Here is an 18,914-nt window from a genome sequence, read left to right as displayed (position 1 = left end):
GATAGCATGAATAATAATCACACATCAGTCATGTTTTTTTATGAATAGTCATTTATTAATATGAATACAATGCAGTCCCAAAAACAGTTCCTATCCTCAGAAAAGCAGAGACGGACGTCACACTTGGTGCATTGTGTGTTTGTGTACCCTTTACTGCAGTGTCTGCAGTGTCCTCTCTTTGTCTTCACTGGAAAATGTGCCATTAGATCCTTGCTTACATCCAGCGGAGGTTGTGATCTCTTGGATGGGGCCCCGTTTGGTGGACTCCCATCACCTGAGGATGGTCTCTTCTGAGCATTCAACAGGCTCCTTGGTGTCACCGTCGGTGCTGGGCTCCTGTTGCCTGAAGATGGCCGTCCTCTCTTGGGTGTTTTCAGAGGAGTTGTGTTCACCTGATTAGAACTGAGTCAATCAAGATACATATCAAAAATACAGTAGGATACAAGTCAAAAACATTACAGTGAAATATAAAAAAATATTACAAACGGCAAATAGCAGAAATGCATTTTTACCAGGATGAGAGAGAATGCTAGATCTGCCTGAAACTGTCATACAGGATCTCCTGCTTTCCTGCAAGTATCTGAATCCTATTTACATTGTACACTTGAGTCACACAATACGACCTGGCTTAGCCTTATCATAATAAAAGGAAAACCTACACCCACACATGCAGATAAATCAGTTCAACAAGTCACACAATGCTGTCTGGCTAATGATAATAGGCTACTTATCATACTAAAAGGGATACATCCAAGTGTCTCAAAACATTTCAGAAACCGTTTCTGCCAGAACCAGAGTTAAATGTATTTTTGTAAGTAATTAACTAATAAGATACAAGTAGAGTTTAAAATATTGCTACAGATATAATTTCACATACTTTTATGAGAAATAATGTATTAATTTATTCAGTTCTGGTCTTAATTCAAAATCTTAACAGAGGACACATTTAGAACTTAGTTATAGTGAATTATCAAATACATTATATTACTATTAGTGTTTTATTTCCACATGTGAACATATAAGAAGGGCAATCTCCATGACAGGGACATGTGCTATTTTGACTACCACACTGACCCAGTGTTGTAATATTACAACAAAGACATAAGCTGCTCAAAATAAAATGTGATGAATGTATTCCACAATAACTACATATGTACATGTTCTAGACATTGTAATAATCACACAAAACAAAACAAATCCGGTCCAATAAAACAAAGAGATGTTGCTCGTTTGAAGATTCGGAAGTTGTGACCTATAAACACATTTACTAACCAATAGCATTGTGGGGCTGAACAAAAGGACCTTTTGACTAGAATGTAGTCTTTAAAAAAACAAAAACATTTACTGACTTTTTTAGGATAGCCTTACAGGGTTAATAGGTCAATAAAATGTATTCTTTTATTTCTTTTATTTCTACGCCTAATAATATATACGTATACGTGTGTTGCCAACAGTAGCATTTGTATGATGAGCAAATATTGTAAATTGCTATTCTAGCATGACTTGAAAAAACATAGTGTTCTTTAATAACTTAGATGCTTGCTGTTATAGATTTTATTTAAAAACAATAAAGGTATAAGATACTGAAAATGCAGTATTTGTTGTACAGCTTCAAAGCTTGAATGTTATTGGGCTTTATTACATTTGTAGGTGTCATAATATCACAATTTATTTTTGAATTGAAAACATTTTTATTTTATTTTATTGTTTTGCACAATTTAAAAACACAAACAAATCAGGTAACAAATGATAAACCGTGCAGGATGTTAAAATCTTAATTTTTTTTTTTTTTTAAACTCAACAATAGTTTAAATGCAATAATAATGGCAACTTTAAGAACAACATACACTACCAAAAAAATTCAATAACATAACCTTCACGTAAAAAAAAGAAAGATGTGAAAAGGAGGTCTCAAATTGTGGTCAAATGATTTTTTCAACAATCCATAAAAGTGCAGTATTTTGTTATGTATGAAAAGCCATTCCAGGTTTCTATTCCCCTAATAAATGGGATTACAGTTACACTTCGAAAATAAAACAAAGAGCAGAAGTATTTCAAATAAAAAAAAAGTAGGTTGGCTGACACTTTGAGTAAAGGTGAAATCAGAAGTCACGTGACCAGGCGCTGCCTACCGCTGAGAGCTGCTGGAGTCTGAACGAGTCAGATGAGTGTTGGACGGTGCAGGTGGAGCATGGAGCAGGGAGCGTCGAGCAGGATACAAACAACAGAACAGTTTCTGATGTAGATCCTCATTGTCTCAACTCATGGTGAGTCTGAAGCTGGTTTGCTTTGTTTGCGCGCAGGTTGTTTTTCCTCCAAATACTTATTATGTTTCCAAGGAGCTTGTGGGAATTGGACTGGCCACCTGTGGGGTTAAGACGTGCACACACTGTTAGTTGACTGTCTTATCTAAGATTATAGGATATATCTAATTATAGCAGCCGAGAGCCAGGCTAAAGCAGTAGTAGGATATGCGTTTGAGCTGACGGGCAGAAACACTTCCCACCGCAGACAGCCAGGGAAACTTGTACTGTCGCTGGGAAAGTGTCAAGTAAATCCTGAGGGGAAGGGCTTTAAGCAAAACTGTGTTTTCTAAGCTGATTTTCTTCCATTAAAAAAACAATGAAACCAATTCATGTATGATACAAATATCCGTGTTAATAGAAACAGCTAGAAATAGCCCAGTTTTCAATTTTGTGTGTGATAATTTGCATTTCCTCTACATAAACAGCTACGATTCTCTACAGCTACATTAATAATTCACCAACAGCTAAGCGTAATATGCCTGTGTTTGCTGTGTGAATAAATTCCGCTGAGTGGTAACATGATATTAAAGGGTGCGCACAGTTTTATTCATGGTGAGAATTAATGATCCATGAGTGAGGCTGAGGGAGCAGTGCTGTCAGCGCACTGGCTCAGGGGATTGCCCAATTCTAGCTGCCATACTGCAACTCAGTGGGGTCACTGGGTGTCAAGGCAGGGCTGCACAGATAAAAACACCCTGTAACTCATTGGTCTGAGCTGGAAATGATGCACGTTTCCTTTGTGTTTCCTTGTATGTGCACACCAATGTATTACAGGTCATCAAATGCCTCCAAAAGCTAGATAAAAGCACATTTTCTCCACTTAATAATCAGTGTTTTCACTAAAACGACTCCCTAAACGAAGTGTATTTTCAGAACCTCTGTTGCATTTTGTTTAACATGTGAAGCAGAAACACAGCAGCGTGAGTGCCAATGGTATCCAGAGCTCTACCACAAAAATAAAACAGTTTATTTAAATCCCAGCATGACTGAAACACATACCTTATAAAACAGTGTGTTTCTGTTGCTAAACACATAAAGGGTGTGTTTGAGGGGCTGCAACTCATGATTATTTTGATTATCGATTAACCTGCTGATTATTTCTCTAGATTGATTGTATGGTCAATTAAATGAAAAAATTCATTGGGAAAAATCATCATCACAGTCCAAGGAGATGTCTTTTAAATGTATTTTCTTTTCTTGTCTTGTCTTGTCTTGCCCAATAAATTCAGTTCAATATGATTTATACCTGTGCTGTGACAAATCAGGAAATATCCCAAGATGAGAAGCTGAAAAGCAGCCATTTTGGAATAAAAAAATATTGAAGAACTGACCCTCAAAATAGTCAATTAACTTATCAATCAGTCAACTTATGATAGCAGCTTTACTGCCTTCACTTAGAACCAATGCAGGAAAAAGCAATGGTTGTATAAAGCAGCATAGTATTTTACCGAGCTGTACGGTATATCCAACACTTCCATAATTGTCTTTCCATTATTCTATTCAACTACAATGCATTGTACTGACTGGAATATAAAAGGATCTGCCAGTAGCTGTTTTTGGTTCAAACTAAAATAGTAATCATTCCTTTGATCCTGCCTCCATCGGGGGATTGTGTGCTCTTCTTTATTCTCAAAATTACATTTTTTTGGACAAACGAAACATCTGAGGATGAGATTAAAAGATTATAGATAGCTTTTCACTATATTCTGACGTTTAAAGACCAAACAATCAAGAAAAATAAAAGAGAATACAAATTGAAATGGTGCAACGATGATATTTACTTTTTGAAGTTTGATAAGACAACAGTCATTAAATCAGTGCTATTACATTTCATATCCAAACCGAAGTGCTCACCACATTTTGCTTTTCTTGGGTGTTCCCGTCTGTCAGTGAGCTTGTCACACAACACAGGTAGAGCAGGCGGAGATGTTCGGGTGTTCAGATTTTCCTTTTGTGCCCCACCACCTGCTGGGACTTGCCTGGGTGCGTGTTACTCGGTGTGTATTTATGCGTTCAAGCACGCACTTTACACTCAACCAGACACTTCTCATCGATGACAAGTGATTTGTCGGAGCAGAACGAGTGAACAGGGTGTTGGATTTTAATTGTTCTAGTTTGCTCCTTTAGCCTAATGATGCGTGTGGTGACATGCTTGAAGACTGTACAGCACATTTTTCTGAAGTATTGTTTTCCCGCTAATTACAACTCTCCTGCGCTTCAAAACAAAAGGTGGTTAGTCATTATCATAAAAAGAATGGTTTTGTTTTTAGTCCATCTGAGCTTGCAAAAACATAACTCCCCGCTGAACCGGGTGTGTTTTCCAGTGAGTCTGCGACACAAGGAGTGTCAGAGGTGAGCAGCCTCCCACAACCGCTTTCCTGTTTAGGCCCCTGTGATGGAATATCGCTGCCAGTGGGCCACTCGGCATACGTTGGAAAACACACACAGACTAGCAGCAAGTCAGCCAGTGACTCAACCAACATTTAACCTATAGAACAGTCTCAGCCATTAAGGTGAATCAGTTACAGCCAGAGAAAGCCTCGCCCATTATCTCACACAAGACACTCAGGAGAGCCTGGGTCTACACTGGCACGGCTCTCTCCAGCTGTTTGACTCTTAATTTTTCAGGATTTGTTAGGACTCACTGTGATGACGATAGTGCGCCTGTCGGTGCACGTTTCACATGCTGCTGTATCGAGATTTGAGCTTGTTTGCAGCACACAGTCGTAGTAAGAATCCACCGTGCAGTAGATACTGTTCTGCTATTAATATCCTCTTGCTTCAAGTGGTTGGAGTGTTTGGAGATACTGCTGCGAGCTTTCTTCTACGTATTGTACAAGTTCATGTACAGCCTTTGAACCCACAGTTGATGAGAAGAAACCCACAGTGCTAACCCTTTCAGGGATTTCTGCTTGTAGTAAAGGTGTATGTGGGAGATGCATTTTTACATTTGGATCTCTGGAGATGTAAAAAACTATTTTAGTCTCACTCTTGTTGTTCGTTCGGGTTTTGTTGAAGCTTATCTTCCATGACGCTGACTCAAATGTCATGATGACAATGTTTCTACATTGTATGCAGGTATTGTACTAAATTTCACACAAACAACATGCAGAGATATTCCCCTTTTACATTATTATGTTTGTGTCACAGTGCAGTCAATTTAGTTTTACAGGTTTTGCTGGCTGTACAGGAAACCGCTTTGATCCCATATAAACAAAATACATGACCGGATTTCAAACAAGTCTTTCACAACAACTCCTCTGCCTCAGCGTAGTACACACCTTATTTGAGCGTGGTTTATTATAATTTTAGGGTACCACTTTACAATAAGACTACCCGTATAAAGAGTTTACGAATAGTTTGTAATTCATTTATTAATTAGTTTGTGAACACTTTATAAATCATTAATAAGCTTTTATAAGACATGAGATAAACAGGGCAACTGTGACCGGTTGCTTGCCAAATAGTGAGCCTACATTTATCTAGACTGCTAAGCCTTATATTGGCTACTTAGCTTACTTCGTCTTCTTCATCAGCTAGCATCCTTGGTATCTGTTGTTCACTGAGTTGATTATCGCTAAGTAGCCAATATAAGGCTTAGTCATCTTGCCAAATAGTGAGCCTGTTTTGATGTATGAAAACTATGTTAGAACTTGTTTATAAATGGTTCTTAATGATTAATAAAGTGTTTACAACCTAATTCATAACCTAATTATAACCCTTTTATAAGGGTAGTCTTATTGTAAAGTGGTACCAATGTTGGTTACTAACACTAGAATAGAGAATAGAGAATAGAGATGTTAAACTTCCATGGTTTATATCAGAATCAGAAATCTTCCAAAAAACGGGGGAATGTACATTGTTACAGCAAAGGGACAGTGCAGATAAAAAAGACACAATAAATAGGCTAACATATCATATAAAGAGGGAAGCATGTGTTAATAAAATGAAATTAGTTTGAATTCATGGTAAATTATTGAAAATAAAGATGATATTCAGTTTATTAAATTCCTCTACGGAAATGCATGTGTCTTAGCAACAACAATAACAAGGGTGAAACACAGGTTGGATATGAGTTCACACAAGCATAGCAATAATTATAAAAGAAATATAGAAATGTAAGAATAAAACATTTACACATTTTCTTTTACTAAATCTAACAATGTAAATTAAAATGTAATGTGTTGTATACGTAGTACAGATATTTATAATTATGTATGTGTTAAAAATACATGTCAGTTTGAAAGAATAAGTAGCAGCGTTATAACAGTATGTAAATATATAAAGTAGGTGAGGTAGCAGCTAGTCAAAACGATAGTAAACTGTACAAAAGTTGTGTTGCACAAGAGCAGTAGATAAGTTATTAATAAGTTAATAAGTTAATAAGCTTTTGCACACAGCCTAAAACATTACCCAAGCCTTTCTGAAGGACTGACTTGTATAAATAAAGGAGTGTGGATAATAAAAGGGCCATAAACAACTTTGTAACATGCCATCACGAGTGCAGATATTAAAGATAGGGCGCCATTAGCAAATACATTTTGCCCATAATCTTATGTATCCTTCTTCCCTCAGGTAAGGGGTCCAAGAGTCCATGGGACGGTCCTTTGATGAGTTAAAGAGAACTAAGTAGTAGGAAAGGTGGAGGACATGGAGACATAAATGTGGGATCGCTATCTATTTATTATAACTTACATGGAAATCTTAAAATTCAAAATCAGCAGTTATATGAACGTTGTGTGCAATGCAGCAGGTGATAAACGAGCACACAGAGCTCTGCAACTTCCCCCAGCTGTACAGGAAGTTTGAGCTTTTTTAAACTAATTGTTTTGGTTTATTTGCCCCCAAAATCTGTCTCGCAGCAACCTTGATTCCAGGTCGAGCTTTTCCAGTAAATAAAGGTCTGTCACTAGCCTCCTGTCCAGCACCAAATGACAGGCAGACACAGTTAGCAACTAGCTGGAGAACATAGTGGAGCATTAAGCAGATAAAGAGACACATTTTTTCCCTGTTGAGTTGGCCTTAACATACCTAAAGAAGAGTCAATATTTGTCCTTTGTTTGCCAGGTGGCCAGACACATGACTCCAAATGAATGGTGATGTTGTTCACGGTCTGCTGTGATAGCTATACAGTATGTTCACCATTAAACATTTACAGTGTAAGGCGAGAATATCTAAGTGAGGTGTTTTATTTAAATGTTTAAATAACTTTAAAATATGCTTTTTATAAATGTCTGAAATCCCAAGAAAAGATGCAAACAAATTGTAATTAAGAAAAGCTTATTCATGCAACTGGTGTCTAGTACCCTCAGCTGTGCAACCCCCAACACCCGAAACACACACAGGTGCACATGTCAGTGTGTGACTGGTTAAAAAGGAAGAAACAAATGTGACAACTGCTGCTTGTCTTCTATTGTTTTAGCCATACCTGCCTGTCTGCACGGTTTGGAAGAATCGGTGAAACGCTGTGAAAAACAACCTGCAGTCACTTCATTCAGCTGTGGCGCTCAACCTCCCCTCCCCTCCCCTCCCAGCCTGAGGGGGAAAGTATGCAAGAGTTCTGCGCTCTGACAACGGATGAGCTGTCGTATGTACAAGCGGCAGCTCGCCCCTGTGTGTCAAGTAACAACAAGGTGGGAGCATGGCAGTTTGTTGCAAAACGCACATTCAAAGCCGAGGTTTTTAGAGGCAACAGGGAGCGAGCTCCTGGCTGCCTCTCTGGAGGAAATTTGGTTGCTGTCATTTTGGTTTCTGTCAACAGCCGAGAAATCTGTGGTGTGCATCTCAAAGGATGCATCTCTGTATTTTTTTCTCTACCAGCTTCGTATCTAAACAAAGCTTGCAAAGTAGCTGAGTTCGGCGGCTGCTTTTTGAGCAGTGGGCACCACAAAAAGAGTTAGTTATTTTACTTTGCGAGTCTGCGCTTAAGTATGCTTTGTGTGTTAGTCTAAGAAAAAGTGCCTTGATGAATTTTGAATGAGGCTGCACCGCTCAGTTAGTCAACACAGAAAGAAGCGGTAAGTCTCAATGTATCATGATTCCCAGGGTAGGGATGCAGCGCTATAACTGTGAATTACTGGGAACTGCGTGCATGCCCAAACTTGAAATGATCCCCTCTGCTGCGTGAACCCCGCTGAGCCCAGAGGAAGCAGCTTCTTATCAGGGAGGAAGACAGGAAGAGTGCAGGAGGAAGAGGGGGTGGGGGTCGGTGGGCAGCGTGGCAGAAATCACTTGACATCAGTTTCCTCTGTGAAGTTTACAGGGATGACTTTTCATGCTTATTATGACTGAAAGTGGTGCTTTACTACTCTGATGTAACAACAAGGTTATACATGTCCCTGTTTGGAATGCTGTCTTTCTTACTGTAATATTCTGATACAAAATTGGGTATACTTGGGAGTTTTAAAGGTGTTTTGCAGGAAGGTTTAGTCAAAGGTTGTTTTGCATTGCATTTGCACATTTTAAATCCAGTGTTTTTGGTCTCGTACAATTCACTTTAAAGATTGTCTTTGTAGATTTGATCATTCTGTCTCTTGTGAGTCCCCATCTCAATAACACTGTGGTGCTAAATGGCTAATCTGCCCCTTTTTAAAGAGGCAAGATTTTATTTTGTTGACCAATCAATTTGTGATTGGCTATTTTTTTTTAATTCCTGCATACTGTACATTTAATGCATGGATTATCCAATTGATGATTATATTAGTATTTTTTCGGTGAATGTATGACCTGTGAACAAATGGGCACTTTTTAAAATGAACTGAATTGTGTGTCATGTTGAGCTGCCATGTCACTTTTATGTTTAACATTTAGTTACATGAACATTTGAAACAATTAGTTTGCATTATTTTCTTTAAGTAGCTTTACATTTCTCTCTGGGGTAGCTTTGCACTAGTTCAACTTCTTCCAGGGTGAAAGAAGTAGCTTGCTTGCAGTGTAGCTCTGCTGAAAAAAATGGGACACTAAATGTTATCAGTGAAAAACCGAATTTACAGCAGATGAAATAAAATAAAAAGGTGTAGGAGGCAAACCAGCCACCCTTTTCATTCTTGAAGTGAATAGAATATATCAATCAAATGTCCATCTCTTATACATCATTTCCAGTCTTCTCATCATCTTTTCATGTTATGGGTCTCTTTCATTATTTAATGCATAGATGTTTTCATATCTTTCCTAGAGGTGGGTCCAATTAAGATGATCTCCTCCAGCATCCCTCACCAGTAGCTGTGCAGCATGGCTTCTGCTCCTCCATCCAGAGAAGACACCAGCAGATCATTAGCCCTGCGCTGGAGGCTAACGCCGACATAGATACTCGCCGACTTCAAACTAAGCCGAGCCGCACTCTGCAGGCCTGGTTACACATCGTGTGAACTGCCTTTTAGAGGATGACTTGTACCATAGCGGCATATGTCTAGGAAGGCAACATCAGCACAGTGTAGCAACATCTGGACTGAGAGCGTGGACCATGTTTTGTGTCTGATCCGGTGCTTTGGTGGCAGAGCTGCACGGTGCAGCTCTTCCACACTTAGACACACCTGGACTCTGAGCCATGTCTCTTCTCTTAGCTCTAAGCATCGTCTGTGGATTGATGCTCCATGTTTCAGTTAATTCACTCGACACTCAATACTGTGTCCCACGAAAGACTATCCCCTACCAGAGTAAGTCACATATCCTCAATATCAAAGCATATTCTGTGATGTAAAAGGATGCTTTGGAAGTGGAATGAGGTATATTATCATATTCAGTGTATTACTTACAGTAGATGCCCCTAGTTTGGAGACACAAGCAGCTAAGCAATGTGGTTGGGCCAGCATCAGTCACTTTTTGGAAAAACTGTAGGTAATACCCTGACTATGGATAAGTACCCCATACAACCCCGCTTCAAACTGTTTGAACCATCCCTTTAATTACTTAGTTTTTGTGCAGGCTGAGTCAAGCTTATAAAATATCAATGAAATAGCATTTTGTTTCTTGCTGTGAGAGCGTTTTCTCCAACCACACAGCACAGTCTCAGCAGCTGAAATGTAGAAAGTAATGCGGATGCTCTCCTCCCTTTTTAGACGAGCTGAAGTTGTTCAGAGAAGAGGGGATCTTCAACTACTCCACTATGCTAATGAGAGACGACCTGGGTGTGCTGCTGCTGGGTGCCAGAGAGGCTGTGTATGCTCTGGACATCAACAACATTTCTGTCAGAAAGGCTGCGGTGAGAACATGAGAGGAGATTCATAAATAAACAACTGTTTACAAAATGTGCAGGTCTGCGTGCTGTTATGCTCATCTTTATTCTGTTTGAAGCCGTTAGAACAAAAATCACTGATGAACACACACTGACCTGCTGAACAGTGGTATATTAACATGTCCATTTTCAAAAAATAAATAGGTATCATTTATCTATAAGTTGAACAATTATGATGTTTTTTGGGTTGACCCCATATCAGAGATGTGTGAGCTGTGTTGTTGAAAGATTTTTCCAACATTGTCTGAAATGAAGAATTTTTGGAGACTGACATTGTGAAAGTATCAAGTGTTTCACAAGAAAAAAGTTCATAGGTTCAGGGTTAGAACAATTTCACAATCAGTTCACGCCTCAAGTAAGTTTGTATCTTTATCTGCCCTCCTTCATTTTTTAAGGGAGTGTATTTTGGCGGACGATATGCTTACAGAAGCACATTACGTTGTGTAATGAACTGCACTCCTTTCAACAGCTGGTTCAACGCTGTTGTCTATTTACCCCGTGCACATTTGCATGAGAATTTGGATGAATTATGGTCCTTTTTGAACTGTAGACAGCTGGTTTATAATTGTAGCTACACAGCTAACAGTCATAGCTGAAGAGGGATAGGTGTCCCAGCCTGCAGGTATTCCCTTCCCGAGTGTACAGACTGGTCCTGGCGTTAGATCAACACTGATATGTGTGAGGGTAAACATGCTGCAGCTCCATGCCTTGCAGTGGCTCGGTTGCGACACCATTCCTGTGTGCTTTAACAAAAAACGTTCCCTCTGTTGATGCAGGTGTACTGGCGAGTTACAGAGGAGAAACAGCGGGAGTGCACATACAAAGGAAAACATGCTGAGGTTTGTGTAACTTATTACGAAACAGAGCTTTCAATGCATTTACTTTTACTGTTGTAAAAGCCTTAAAGGGTGACTGTTGACTGAAAGCTGTTTACTCCCCTGTGCATTTTGTCTCTGTGCATTTGTAAATCATTGATATGGGGATCTTTTTTCCTTTTCAAGTCTTGACACAGAACTCTCTTTGAAGTGCTTTGCTTATAGCTTGGTACCGAATGTCCAAATACATGTAAAGGCACAATAAGAAAATGCATGGACACAGCCCTGACCTTTTGGTCACCAGTTGACCCCAAGCAGCCAGTGTGTTTGTGTCTTGTGTGGCGTGTTTGTGTTTTTGCAGCTGAACTAACAAAGCTCTGACCTTGGCATTTTCTCTGCTGGATCTTGTTGCAGGTGGAATGCCGTAACTACATTCGAACCCTGCACAGAGTCAATGACACTACGATGTATGTGTGTGGCACGAATGCTTTTAGCCCCACCTGTGATTACATGGTAAGTAAACTGCAAAATATGGAGTTAGTTTAGACACTTTTATAGATTGTTTCTGTAGGCAAGTCCTCACAGCCGAAGAGGTGGCTGTGTGAATCATTCCAATAATTTGAAACTTTTCTCCTTTACTTGGATTATAAACCTGTTAGTGGCTTCAGTACTCCCGCTTAAACTATAATATATTGCGTTGTTTCTCATTTACACTGCAGTGTCCAGTCTATTAACAGGAAACATTAAGGTCTAGAGAGGTGTTTTTTCATGCTTATCTTCTGGTTTATAGTTGTATTTTGTGCTTCTTCTAAAAAAAAATGTGTCTAGGCTCTAGACACAAAAACTACAACCTAACAATCTAAAATTAAATAAAAAACAATTACAGAATCATAAAATGTAAAAACATTCATCAACTTTCCTCACAAGTCAGACCTATCAAAACTTCCATTGCTATAAGGGCCTGCCTTGTGGTAATTTAAAAAAATCCTTTAAAGGCATCCAGAGAGGTTATTTCGCTACAGAGAGGGAGCGGAGAACTTAAATTCCCCTTTTTAAATTCAACAACCCTCCCATACATTTTTTGTGGGATATAGATCCGTAGGAAAGATGAAAGCAGATAAATAAGAACACGCCAACGGTTAAATCTACCGGTGGAAAATACAGATTATCAAAGCTTAACGTTCAAAGAACAAAAATGAGCCTCTGCAAGATTTCATTTGGAGCTGAGGGCTGGAGATCAATACAGAAGGTGTTTTATCTTTTGTATACTTTGGAAAATGGTGAGCCATAATGTAAATATATATTGATTATAGTTAAAGGCTAAACCATGCAAACCATTGGTTAAGGTTTACAACTTCAGTCTTACTGTCGAAATAAAATGGCACTGTTTTTACTTTATTTTCGCTCTCTTAACAAGTCTTTATTTCCTTTGTTTCCGACAGACGTTTGTTAAAGGACAGCTGAAGCTGGAGGGAAAGCAGGAGGAGGGAAAAGGGAAGTGTCCTTTTGATCCCTTCCAGAGATACTCCTCCCTCATGGTCGGTGAGTGTCTGAGGGTTTGCTGCCAACATGAACAAAGCACGGAGTACTGCTGAACATTCAAAGTGCACCAACAGAAAGCTCAGTGTGAGATAACTGTGCACGTTTGAAATGCTGCAAGAGCCGGGCACCGAATGAAGTAAAATAAAAGTAAAAATATCACCCAATTTCTTGGCTGGTGCTCCCTGCTCACTCCACATGGACTAATTAGTTGGCTCAGTCCATTAGCAGGCATATAAATTAGATATTATTTCCGGTTAATATAAATAATACATTTCCAGTAATTTTCTTCTTCTTCCTGTCCAACAGGAAATGACCTGTATTCCGCTACATCCATCAACTTCTTGGGCTCTGAGCCGGTGGTTCTGCGCAGCTCGGACTTGGCTCTCCGCACTGAGTTTAAGAGCTCGTGGCTCAGTGGTGAGTTCCTGCTCTGCAAAAACTGGTCATTTAAAGTGTTATATTATGGTGTGCATATAAGAGGGGATCGACTGCAGCAACACTTATGCATGATGCATTATTTTAAAAATGTCCTTTGATGTTACTGAGGAAACGTTTTTTAGATTTTTCTGCCCTTTTCCAAAGTGCTAATGTTGTGTTTTGTGATTTCAGAGCCAAACTTTGTCTACATGGACTTTGTGGGGGAGAGCTTTAATAGTGTTGATGGTGATGATGACAAGGTGTACATGTTCTTCAGTGAGAACGCCATGGAGTACGACTTCTCCAGCAAAGTCACTGTGTCTCGAGTGGCCCGTGTCTGCAAGGTATATATACATACTGAATAAAAAACCTCTTTGCATTTTCAAAGACAAGAGAAAGTTGGTTTAGATCAGTAAATACATACTGAATAATCCCTCGGTCTCTGCAAGACCTTTACATAGACATTGAGAGAAAGTTTAACAACAATGCCTCACGCTGTCTGATTCCTGGTCTGAGTGTTGTGCTTAAGAGGAATATCTGCAGTCCAGCACGTGACCTCTGTCTCTATGTTTAGGGGGATATGGGCGGCCAGCGGACACTGCAGAGGAAATGGACGTCGTTCCTGAAAGCCCGTCTGGATTGTTCCCTCCCTGAACCCAGCCTGCCCCCCATTGTCCAGGATGTCTTCCTGCTGAAGAACGAGAACTGGAAGGAGAGCGTCTTCTACGCTGTCTTCACTCCGCAGTCGTACGTACTTGCAATCAAATACAGTAGTTTTTTGGCTGAGTGTGTGAATGTGCAGCAAGGTAGAAAGTGAATTGACAGTCGTATGGGAAAGAATAAAAAAAGTTGAACAAAAAAGTTATTGGATATTTTCCTTTTTATTTTTGCATTTAGCTGTTCATATTTTAATTTAAAAGATGACATCTCCAAAGTTTTCTCTATAAGAGATTCAATAAAACAAACAAATGGAAGTGTTCTTGACTAAATGTATCTAATTTTTTGTTTTTTCAGGGGCTTGTCCGAGGTATCTGCGGTATGTGCATATAGTGTGTCTTCCATTCGAGATATTTTCAATGAGGGCAAGTTTAAGACACCTGTCGCTGTGGAGACATCTCACGTGAAGTGGGTGATGTACACTGGAGAGGTGCCAGTCCCCAGACCGGGAGCAGTGAGTCTAAAGACTTTGTTCAAACTAGAAGTGATTCTGAATATTAAAGCAAGGAAAATATGAAATACAAACCATTCTGACTTCAAGTTTTGCGTTTCAGTGCGTCAATAGTGTGGCACGTAAAATGGGCATGAATCGCTCTCTGGACCTTCCTGACAAAACCCTCCAGTTCATCAGGGACCGCCCCCTCATGGACGAGGCAGTCCGACCGCAGACGGGGGGGCCGCTGCTGGTGAAGAGGGGAGCTTTGCTGACTCGGATCGTAGTGGACAGTGTGTTGGCGCTGGACCAACAGAGATATGCAGTCATGTTCATTGGCACTGGTAAATATTTGATTAAAAAAAACTGCAACTGCTTGTCTGCAATAGTTTTGCACAATAATTATAACAACTTTAAACAGAACTGATGTTGAGGGCTGTTACACAATGTGTCAAAATGTATCAATATAAAAAATCATTTTCAGTCAAAGTTAAAACAGTTCAAGTTTGAATAAAACATCCTAGTTAATATTATTTATTACTTGCTTTAATCTTCAAAATTGCTTAATTTTTCTCATACTGCCTGTGCTGCAGCACCTCTTTTCACCCTCTGGGTGTTTCCCAATGTCGAGGATGCTTCCTTGGTAGGACATGTCTTCCAAGTCAGGTCCATCAGAGGCTAGGCAAGAATCCTTCATGGCATTTGGAGAACGAAGAATGGAACAGGCTAGCAAGTGTGCAGGTGTGCGTCATATGAGAGGCCCGCCTTAAGTTTCCCGCCAAAGATTTTGGAAATTCGTCCATGCGCAAAGCATTGTGGGGATTTTAAGACCACGGAGGATACACATGTGCAGCCTCAACATTTTCCGCAATGAATGTCTCAGTCCTCGGTAGAATTCCAGGGACCCTGGACATTGTAACAGTCCTTCGGCGGGACTCGATGACGTAGCATCCTCGAAATAGTGGCTCTGAAGCAGCTTTCCTCGACATTGAGAAACACCCTCTGTCTGAAACCAGAGCCCAGTCTGCTCTGATTGGTTAGCTGGCGGCTCTGATGTGATTGGTCAACCGCTTAGAGATGTCCCGCCCCTTAGCCTATCACGTGAAAGTGGTACACAGTGATGTCACTATGTTACACAAGTAAACAAAGGAGTCCAATGGAGGCGTTTCAGGGTGAGAGGGGGAGTGTGTGGGAGAGAAACGTTTTACATGCACAAATACATAATAGGGACTCTTTAAGAAACGCATAAACATAAAGTATGAGTAATGATAGTTGATACCTTTGTTTGTGTAATGCACTTATTCAGTGGGTAGACGATGATCCTTTTTGTTTCCTGATAGAAAACGGTTACATCCAGAAGGCTGTCAACTACGCAGGAGAGATGTTCATCATTGAGGAAATTCAACTGTACGAAACCTCGGTGCCTATCAGCACCCTGCGCCTCTCATCCAGCAAGGTAACTCAACAGGTTCAACATTGTGGGAAAATATTTAGTTTTACAATAAGTTTCAGTTTGAATTTATGGCTCAATTTAAATATGTTGTCACTATATTGCTTCTAACAGGCAGTAGAGAGGCGACAGTGGATATAAAGATGAAATACCTGGTGGTTTGTTAATGTGTGTCTGTGTTGCATACATAGGGCCAACTGTATGCAGGTTCAGAGTTTGGTGCGATCCAGATGCCGGTCAGTAACTGCAGCCGCTATGAGACTTGTGTGGACTGCATCCTGGCCCGGGACCCTTACTGTGCCTGGGACATGCAAGAAGAGCATTGCTGCTCAGTCGACAGTGTGTCCTACATTCAAACTGCAATACAGAGTCTGAAGGAGGGAGACCTCTCTCAATGTTCTCCTCCAGGTACATTAAGGCACCATGTTTGCATATATTACTGGGCAGCCTTTTTGTATGAAACAGCAGCATGCAATGAGACCAACCTTATGTGTTCTTCAATTCATTTAAAATGCATTTTTATAGCACCATATCATAGAGAGCAAAGGTGTGAGACATTCATATGTACGTATAAACAGGGTTATGAGGGATACTTTAAAAGTGTACTCTGTTACAACTAACACAGAAAATGTAATCAGTAACCTCATATAAATATAACAAAATAAAAGTAATGTAACCCGATTACTTTCCGTTACTTTTGGATTACTTCAATATCAAATGCAATGTAAAGGAAGACAAGAAGAAGAAATATCAATTCGGTATTTTATGTATATGTAATACAACAGAACAATGTAACTTTAGTAGAAAAACATATCTCCATAAATGATAGACCAGGCCTGCAGAAAAGTATAGTTTACAAAAGCTTTTTTATTTAATACAATAATTAAAAGCAATATATTTGTGTAATGAATCTGGTGTCCACCTACCGCATTTAGAAGAATAAAAAAATAAAGATATTTAAAAAACATTATGATAATGGCCTAAATGAAAACCCTCCAAAGATTCAGGCAGTATATCTTCCTTTTAATGTTTGTAACATTGTACGATAAGATAAGATAATACTTTATTGTCCGATTAAATTGTTCTTGCATCAAAGCTAGTAATACCCATTTTATAAAAATATACCAGTAATCGGATCATGTATTTCTTTAATGTATCCTGATTATGCTTTTCTATGTAATCCGTTACTCTCCAAGACTGCACATAAAAATACAATCACATAAACAGGTGTACTGTGTGTCTGTTTTTAGATCCAGTGGCAGCCGTGGACTTTACCCTGGTTCCAGGAAACAACATCCAGCTGCCGTGCCAGCTCCACTCCAACTTGGCGCAGGTCGTGTGGCGATTCGCTCACCATACACTTCACTCCGACGACAAATACTACATATTCAGCCGGGGCCTCCTCGTCTTGCAGGCCTCTGAATCGGACGCGGGCCTGTACACATGTGACTCAGTAGAGCTGATCAATGGGAGACAATACAACCGGACTGTGGCGGTTTATCAGTTGAAGCTCCATTCTGATGCAGGAGTGGGGGAGAGCTCTACTCCTAGCAAGGAGGTGACAGATTCCTCACCCTCCATTTACAATGTGATTACGGCTGCACCGGAGCCAAACTCGGGCAGGGAGGACCCGTTGACCCCGCAGAACCAAAGCGACACCAGCAAGGTGACTGGTTTAGAGGTGGCCCTGGCTCTGCTGTCACTGCTCTGTCTCTGCCTGATGGTGGTCATATTTTGCATCTGGAATCAGGGACGTTTTGGATGCTTCAAGTTTGCGAAGCGCCCAAGTGAAAGCGAGATGAAAAGGCAGTCAGCCGAATACATGCACATCCCCAGCAGAACTTCAGAGATTAAGCTCCTGGCGCCTGAATCTGGGAGACCTTGCAGTGCCAATAATAATCACTCTGCTGTTGACTTCAAAGGCAACGGGGAGCACCACTTCATACCTATGGCCAACATTTCAAGTCTGGACGGTCTGGGATACATAAATGATGAGTCAGAGATTTGACTGCTGAAGTACAGAAAATCAGTCCGAGGCCAACTGCCGTGCACTAATTATTTTCCTATAGGTGTGCTGCTGTAGAAAAGGTTTCCACATTATAAATTCTTTTAATTGGTGTCCTGTTTCTCCTTGACAATTTTCAATACTGTCTATTATTTATGTACTGGGCAGCTGAAGAGACTTTTCTGGATTTTTTTTTTTACATATGTATTTTTTTGTAAAATGTTCATTTGTGAATACACTCTGTAATATATTGTGTACAGGTAAGCGCTTTTTTTCAACTATTATTTATTTGTTCAGCAATCTTAATACCTGTGATCTGAGTCTTGTAAATTGGGTCAGTGAACAAGTAGCACACACTTATACTTTAAATTCCCAGGCAGATATGATTTTATGGACTGTTTACTCAGTCAAAGAGCAAACTACATTATTTGGCTGTGTTAATGATTGATAGTCTGTCAAAAGTGATACAGAGTGAACTCCATACCTTATCTTCCATAATAAAAACCCAAGATAATTTCACTGCAGCAAATGTTGTATCATCATTGGGATGTAGAAATATGGATGTCAGTCCATCAATTATTTGCATCAGAGACACAGCATTTTGTTTTGGCATCAAACTATGGGAAATGCAGCTGTTGTTGATAATAAAAAAAAAACGTTATTGTTTGTGTGTCTAGCTGTCAGTAATGATTACCCACTTCCTCACAGAGCTGAAAAATATTTCTGGAGCTGGACCGACACGCTTGTTGTCTTGATGTTTCCAACAGATACTCATGTGGCGGGATGATATGAACAAAAAAACACACACCTGACTTCACAGTTACCTCAGACCTGTTTGTTTTGTCGAAAAGGTCTGAGACCAAACTAAATTACAGGAAAGTAGCATGAGCGTACTCTGTGTTTTTCACACTCTGTCATTAACAACAGCAGTCAGAGCCGCTTCAAACCAGTACTGTAAAATATGAAAGGGTTGAAGTAGGTCTCAACTATTCAACA

The 18,914-nt window shown here is 39.8% G+C and overlaps 1 protein-coding gene and 1 long non-coding RNA gene across 3 annotated transcripts; one reads left to right on the top strand and one right to left on the bottom strand.

The window, feature by feature from the left end:
• Nucleotides 1-131: 131 nt before the first annotated feature.
• LOC307030108 lies at nucleotides 132-4,971 on the bottom strand. Its single transcript, XR_013805539.1, has 3 exons — nucleotides 4,161-4,971; nucleotides 2,133-2,365; nucleotides 132-402 (listed from the first exon to the last, which is right to left on the bottom strand). It is a non-coding gene; the product is annotated as an uncharacterized lncRNA (long non-coding RNA).
• Nucleotides 2,145-18,584, top strand: LOC307030093 (semaphorin-4E). Of its 2 annotated transcripts, XM_079666308.1 has the most exons (15): nucleotides 2,173-2,267; nucleotides 7,729-7,939; nucleotides 9,481-9,961; nucleotides 10,364-10,506; nucleotides 11,316-11,378; nucleotides 11,769-11,867; nucleotides 12,797-12,896; nucleotides 13,203-13,313; nucleotides 13,506-13,657; nucleotides 13,888-14,060; nucleotides 14,328-14,484; nucleotides 14,585-14,807; nucleotides 15,804-15,919; nucleotides 16,105-16,321; nucleotides 17,164-18,584. In XM_079666308.1, exons 3-15 carry the CDS (start codon nucleotides 9,853-9,855, stop codon nucleotides 17,919-17,921), a joined length of 2,421 nt encoding a protein of 806 aa, XP_079522434.1. In that variant the 5' UTR covers nucleotides 2,173-2,267; nucleotides 7,729-7,939; nucleotides 9,481-9,852; the 3' UTR covers nucleotides 17,922-18,584. The 2 variants fall into 2 exon arrangements, with proteins under 2 accessions (XP_079522433.1, XP_079522434.1); XM_079666307.1 differs by lacking the exon at nucleotides 7,729-7,939 and having other exon boundaries at nucleotides 2,145-2,267.
• The last annotated feature ends 330 nt before the right edge of the window (nucleotides 18,585-18,914 follow it).

The sequence above is a fragment of the Notothenia rossii genome (genome assembly GCF_949606895.1).
Source record: "Notothenia rossii genome assembly, chromosome: 1".
NCBI classification, from domain to species: domain Eukaryota; kingdom Metazoa; phylum Chordata; class Actinopteri; order Perciformes; family Nototheniidae; genus Notothenia; species Notothenia rossii.
The sequence above is the reverse complement of the archived record's forward strand: the minus strand, read 5'-3'. Positions and strand labels throughout refer to the sequence as shown.

Excerpts from the sequence above, each read along its gene's own strand:
- LOC307030093 (XM_079666307.1), top strand. The coding sequence starts at position 9,853 with ATGTCTCTTCTCTTAGCTCTAAGCATCGTCTGTGGATTGATGCTCCAT. Across the intron at positions 10,507-11,315 it reads TTTCTGTCAGAAAGGCTGCG|GTGTACTGGCGAGTTACAGA; the intron begins GTGAGAACATGA and ends CTGTTGATGCAG. Across the intron at positions 14,485-14,584 it reads CAGTCCCCAGACCGGGAGCA|TGCGTCAATAGTGTGGCACG; the intron begins GTGAGTCTAAAG and ends TTTGCGTTTCAG.